We start from the raw sequence: 5,858 nt of genomic DNA on the forward strand, positions 1-5,858 counted from the left end.
CAAATCTCGTCAGCCTGGCGTCCACGCCGACCCATTTCCGGCCCAAAATTGCGCCTGGAATGCATCGGCGCGGACGCGAAGCGGACGCGCCACGCGTCTCCTCGGCTTCCGCCGCGTCTCCACTTGTAGGCCACCTAACTACCGCCCGTTGTCTAATTTATGACGACCACCAATAGCGGGCTCACTAGTCAGCCAGTTGAAGCGTCCTTTTTTAACCATACGTGCGGTGGGGGGCGGCCTCATCCACTTTCGTCCACATCTAGCCCCCACCACCCCCTCGTGCTTCCTCGCTAGTGACACCAAACCCTAGCAAGCAATAGGCCTCTTCGGCATCAGCAGTGTCAAGGTAAGGGAAAGGCCAATGATGTCTAGGACAGCGTGCGGGCGCAGTATTTTTTTTATGTTTTAATTAATTTTAATTAGGTTTAAGTGGACTTTGGCCAGCAGTTGACCGGTCACTTATGTTTAATTATGTTTATTTCTGCGATTTTTTTCTACACCGGCACATTTGGGTCCATCTCCTTGTTGGACGGTCAAGCCGACCCATTTGAGAGTCTGGCTGACCCAAATGAACGAAAAGCGGATAAAGCGCGCGTCTGTTTGGGTCGTGATTACTCTTAGAAATAGCCAACCCGTTTTTCTTTACATCATTCATGTACTTGGAGTTGGAGGTGATGAACGTCTTTTTCCTGAGAAAACCCAAATACGGCGTGGTCACCGCTCTCCGGCCCCACAAGACAGCCGCCGCAGCGCAGCAAGCGGCGCGTGGGCCCATGTGATCCGGAAGGAAGCTTCCGCGAAGCAGCGACGGCTCTCTGCTCTGGCTCAAAACCCGCCCATGTCCGTCCGCTCTCCCAGCAGCACCAGAGTACCATCCACCACCGGCATGTCCGCGCCAGATCCGATCGACGATCCGGCCCCCGAGCCGCCGCCGGCGATGGACGCCGCGCTCCCGGCCGCCGTCGTCGCCACCATCCTCTCCCGCCTCGACGTCCGCTCCCTCCTCCTCGCCTCCGCCGTCTGCCGCTGCTTCCGCTCCTGCGCCTCCCACGCCCTCTCCTTCCTCCCCGCCTTCCACCTCCTCGTCAGTGCCTTCGCCTCCGCGCATCCCGTCGCCACCGCCGACCGTCCGACCGCGGCTGACTGACTTACGTCTCGTGTTTGTGTGCATGTTGGCTGGACCAGGAGGTGGTGCTGACGCACAACCTGCTCCGCCCGCTGCTGCCGCGCAACCCGGCCCTGCGGAGCCTCCGGCTGGACGCCGCGCGGCTCGACGACGACGCCGTCGACTGCCTCGCCCGCCCCGGCCTGCACGAGCTCACCCTCCGCAACTGCAACAACATCAGCGGCCGCCTGCTCCGCGAGCTCAGCGCCACCTGCCCGGATCTCAGGTATTAACCCCGCTGCACACGCCCCTGTATGCATATCACAAATCGCTTGTGTATGGCAAATTATGTTTGGCTCTGTTGTGCAGTGTGAAGTTGACCTTCAGAAATAAGTATATCTTCTTTTGCTTGGATGCAGGGTGCTGTCTCTGAACTCACTTGCTGATCGGAGGGGCTTGGCCATGACATTCTCTGATCTGAGGGCGTTGCTCGATGGATGTTCCAGTTTGGAGGTAGGTCCGGGTCGGTTTGATCTCAGATTTGATTTTGTACAATCATCATCTCCTTTGACTGAACAGCACCGTGCAGGCCCATTTTGGAGCATTTAATAGTGAATGATGCTATTGCTATCAACTTCTAATTGACTTACATTGCATGATCTTCTGACTAATATACAACACACTAGCTGAAGTCAATGCTGAGGCCTTGAGAGTTTATGCTTAAACAGTTGTGTGATTTACTTTGAGATTGGAGTACCTTTATCGGTATGTAATTGAACTGACAACTTACATACTTTTTATTTGCAGACTCTCCGCTTGGCATTTGATCTCTCAAAGTTCGATAACCCCAGTTTCAGCCATGTGTGGTCATCTGCTTCTGAAGGCCTGTTCTCTCTTGAAATGGGTTTTATTCCATTGCAAATGTTACTTGCACTTCTGGCTGTGGCTATTGAGTCGCGACAACGCATTGGTTATGTCAAGGCACCTGTCTTTTTTCCTAGCCTTCAGAAGTTGCGCCTCACAGTTGAGTTCATCACCGACCATTTGATTGGGTCCATATCAACAGCACTTCCATTACTGACACATCTGGACCTTCAGGATTCACCAATTATGGAACCTGAATCTGCAACTGCAACAGATCTCACAGATGCTGGCCTTCAGCAGATCAATCCGAAGGGTAAGTTGAAGCATTTATCTCTAATTAGAAGCCAGGAGTTCATATACACGTCTTTCCGCCATGTAAATGACCTGGGAATTCTGCTAATGTCCGAGAAGTGCACAAATCTGGAGAGTATCTGTCTTGGTGGTTTCTCCCGTGTAACGGACACCGGGTTTAGGGCTATCATACACTCTTGTCCAGGTCTTCATAAGCTTAAGGTGACTAATGGAAGCCATCTCACTGATCTTGTTTTCCATGACATTGTTGCCACCTCCCTTTGCCTAACACATGTGAGTCTGAGATGGTGTACTCTACTAACTGATGCTGGGATTGAGAGGCTGTCATTCAACAAGGGTCTCAATGTTTTGGATCTTAAAGATTGCAAGAGTCTGGGTGATGAAGCTGTAAGAGCTCTGAGCTGCCTTCCCAGGCTGCGGAAATTGGTGTTGGATGGAACCATGATCACTAATCAAGCAATGGAGTATCTGGGCGTTGGAGTATGCCCGCTAGCTTCATTATCTCTGAGGGGCTGCTATAAGCTAACAAATGATTGCATACCCTTGCTGTTTGCTGGTTCTGTTAAAGAGAGCCTACATGCATTGGATCTCTCAAGAATCCCAAGTCTCACCGACGACGCTATCATGGTGATAGTGCGGACCCGAACTCCTCTTACTGAGCTGCGGCTGCGAGAGAATCCAGAAATAGGGGATGCTTCTGTCAAGGCTCTTGCATCCATGCAATTCGAGGGGGTAACTCGCGGCAGCACCTTGCAGCTGCTGGATCTCTACGACTGCGGTGGGATCACATTACTTGCAATGAAGTGGTTTAAGAAACCACTCTTCCCAAGACTGCGATGGCTCGGGCTAAAAGGCAGCTTGAACAGGATCATGGTCGACGCCCTGGTTCTAACCCGCCCTTTCTTGCGTCTAGCATGTGGCGGCGAGGAACTGGGGACACCATACCGGGACACATCCGGCGAGTGGTGTCGGCACGAGGACGATGATTCCGAAGATCTTGAGCCCTGGCACTTGGACGGTGAGGCAGTATCTGATGCCGAAACCGTCAACGAGTAATGCAGCAACTTGGCTCTATGCTGCCGTGTGCCATGTTTGCTTGCCCCAGAATGATCGAAACAGCTCTCATCAGTCATGTGTTGGTCTCTTGTTGTATTACCGGATAAGCTATATTTTCTTGCTGTTATCTTTCCTCATGTGCCCGTTCCGTGTGCATATGGCAACCTGTCTGTTGTTACATCACACTATGTATGTTGTATCCAGATTCTGGACGTTATTTATGGAAATATTTGTTCTCTCACATGTTGATGAACCTACTCCCTCTGTTCCAGAATATAAGACGTTTTTGCAAGCTATACATCGCGTTATGTACATGTCGTATCCAGATTCTGGACTGTTATTTATGGAAATATTTGTTCTTTCACATGTTGATGTGGTTCTTTCATACCTACTCCCTCTGTCTTATAATATAAGACGTTTTTGCAAGCTTTTCTCGACGCAAGCCTTTGTCCGGCCGATTTGCTGAGCTTTCTATTGATTTTTCTTGGCTTTGCCTATAGCTTTTATTTTTATCATCAGGTGGATATATTCATATGTTGTATATACAGTGTAAGTTAATCTTCCTGCTGCCATCCTCCAAATGAGCACCCTCATAAAGTGAAATAAATCCATCATCCTAAGCTAAATTGCAGTATTGTACCCCTTGTCCCAAAATAAGTATCTCAACTTTATACTAACTCTAGCACAAAGTTATACCAGATGTGAGATACGTACTTGTTTTTGAGACGGAGAGTATATAATGTATATTCGGTGCCAGATCATTTCGGCAAAAAATAGCGAGTTCCCTCGCCTCACACGTAACCTGTGTTCTGAGTGGTTGTGGCAAAAGGCAGTTCAGGCCTCCAACTTGCCTAATCACCCACGAAACGTGCGATGCTATTGTTGTGTGGCAGACGTGTGATGTTTATGCATTGTTGTTGAAAGCTCTTAAATGCATGAAGCATCCGACGTTAGTATGACATTGTTGCACAAATTTTGGCAATAAAAACATCATACGGCTTATGTTGTGCGAGTGTGTGGACTTTTCTTGTTGAGAAAGTATGTGGATAGATTTAGTTAACAAGATCAAAATTATTCGCAGTTTTTTAGAAGTACCACATTTATATTAGTAACATAAACAAATTTCAGCAAATATGACATTTCTCTGGAGTAATCCAAAGAGAAAGTATAGGAAACACTCGCAACATATGAGATTTGCAGAAAATTCCTCTTCATCCCTGTAGCCACCAACAAAATGACCAAAAACTTCGACCACCGCCCTCGCCCAAGCATCCGCCGGAAAGGAGAAGAAATGGCCTCCATTTAGTCAAGATCCAAGAGAAAGCCATGGCAGTTGCGTTGTAAGTCCACCACGACTGTCACCACACTTCTCTGTGGGTGGTCGGCCCGAGAAAATCTCCACCCCACTTGGACCACGACTCTGAAATTCTCGAGCAGGGATGTGGCCGAGAGGCTCCAGAACCGCCAACCATCTTTCGTCGCCGAAAAAACTCTTCCTGCACCATCTCTCTGACGAGACCAGCGCCTCAGCGGTAGCCACCTCCAACACAAACACTTCCGACTCCGCGTTGGCGATGGAGGAACAACCTACGTGACGGACAAAGCCAAAGAAACAGGAGCCCCAACAAGACCTCCCCCGCCCTCCGGCATCTTGAAGACCTTTCCTGGGAACAAATCCACGGCTCCTCGATGCGTCGTAGAGCGCCATCGAGGCAGTGGCCCAGAAACTTTCATTCGCGACAACGACATCGTCACCAACCGAGCACTGACACCCGACGAACCAATCATACACCTAGACAAATAGAGAGAAGGAACCGGGCTTCCCCGTCCTGCCGCTGGAGCCAGAGCGACTGACGGAGGGAAGGGGAGCCAGCGGCGTAGGAACAGGAACCGCTCGCCTCGATATCGTCCAGGAGAGACGGGGGCGAGAACCGTTGTGGGGAGTTGCAGTTGCTTCAGTAAAATGATTCACAGTTACTATGACTTAGGCATGTACAATGGTGCTATCTTAGGATAAATGATGAGGTGAAGGAGAGAGAAATCATAAAAAAGGCTTGTCTTCTCTTATTTAAGAAAAGACAAGAGATAATCTCTTAGCACAATTTGTCTCACCATGTTTTAAGGAATGGCTAGTTATTAAAGATAAGGCTAAGATATAATTTATTGTAGATTTTTTTTGTTATCTCTAAATGATATGTAAGATTTAAGATAAAACTATCTTATCAATCTTAGTCCACACACCAGACGCATAAAATTCCAGAATCCAGATACACGCAGAGTAGAACAGAGTACTAGTACAACACCAAACGCACTAGTGCCAGCACCTGACGTCTGGTCTAGTGCTGGTTCGCGCAGGCGCCGAGGAGCGCGGCCAGCCGGTCCAAGAGAACCAGCGCCGTCGCGCTCGGGGGCTCCCGGAGGAAGAACTGGTGGTCCTCGCCGACGGAGTCGAGCAGCTCGGCGTCGCCCTCCGCCCACCCGCTCCCCAGCAACCCGTCGTGGTACGCCTTGCCTCGGAGCC

At 49.8% G+C, this 5,858-nt stretch overlaps 1 protein-coding gene across 2 annotated transcripts; it reads left to right on the forward strand.

The window, feature by feature from the left end:
• Positions 1–812: 812 nt before the first annotated feature.
• Positions 813–3,578, forward strand: LOC125528966 (F-box/LRR-repeat protein 10). 2 transcript variants are annotated; one of them, XM_048693386.1, is made up of 5 exons: positions 813–1,084; positions 1,186–1,391; positions 1,525–1,618; positions 1,913–2,128; positions 2,204–3,578. In XM_048693386.1, the coding sequence occupies exons 1-5, from the start codon at positions 839–841 to the stop codon at positions 3,335–3,337; spliced, it is 1,896 nt and encodes a 631-aa protein (XP_048549343.1). In that variant the 5' UTR covers positions 813–838; the 3' UTR covers positions 3,338–3,578. The 2 variants fall into 2 exon arrangements, with proteins under 2 accessions (XP_048549343.1, XP_048549342.1); XM_048693385.1 differs by having other exon boundaries at positions 1,913–3,578.
• Positions 3,579–5,858: the final 2,280 nt, after the last annotated feature.

This window comes from Triticum urartu, unplaced genomic scaffold, assembly GCF_003073215.2.
Source record: "Triticum urartu cultivar G1812 unplaced genomic scaffold, Tu2.1 TuUngrouped_contig_5245, whole genome shotgun sequence".
In the NCBI taxonomy this organism is placed as follows: Eukaryota; Viridiplantae; Streptophyta; class Magnoliopsida; order Poales; family Poaceae; genus Triticum; species Triticum urartu.

Coding starts and splice junctions, on each gene's coding strand:
- LOC125528966 (XM_048693385.1), top strand. CDS start 839: ATGTCCGTCCGCTCTCCCAGCAGCACCAGAGTACCATCCACCACCGGC. Junction 1,085..1,185: donor TCCCCGCCTTCCACCTCCTC/GTCAGTGCCTTC, acceptor TGGCTGGACCAG/GAGGTGGTGCTGACGCACAA. Junction 1,619..1,912: donor ATGGATGTTCCAGTTTGGAG/GTAGGTCCGGGT, acceptor TTTTATTTGCAG/ACTCTCCGCTTGGCATTTGA.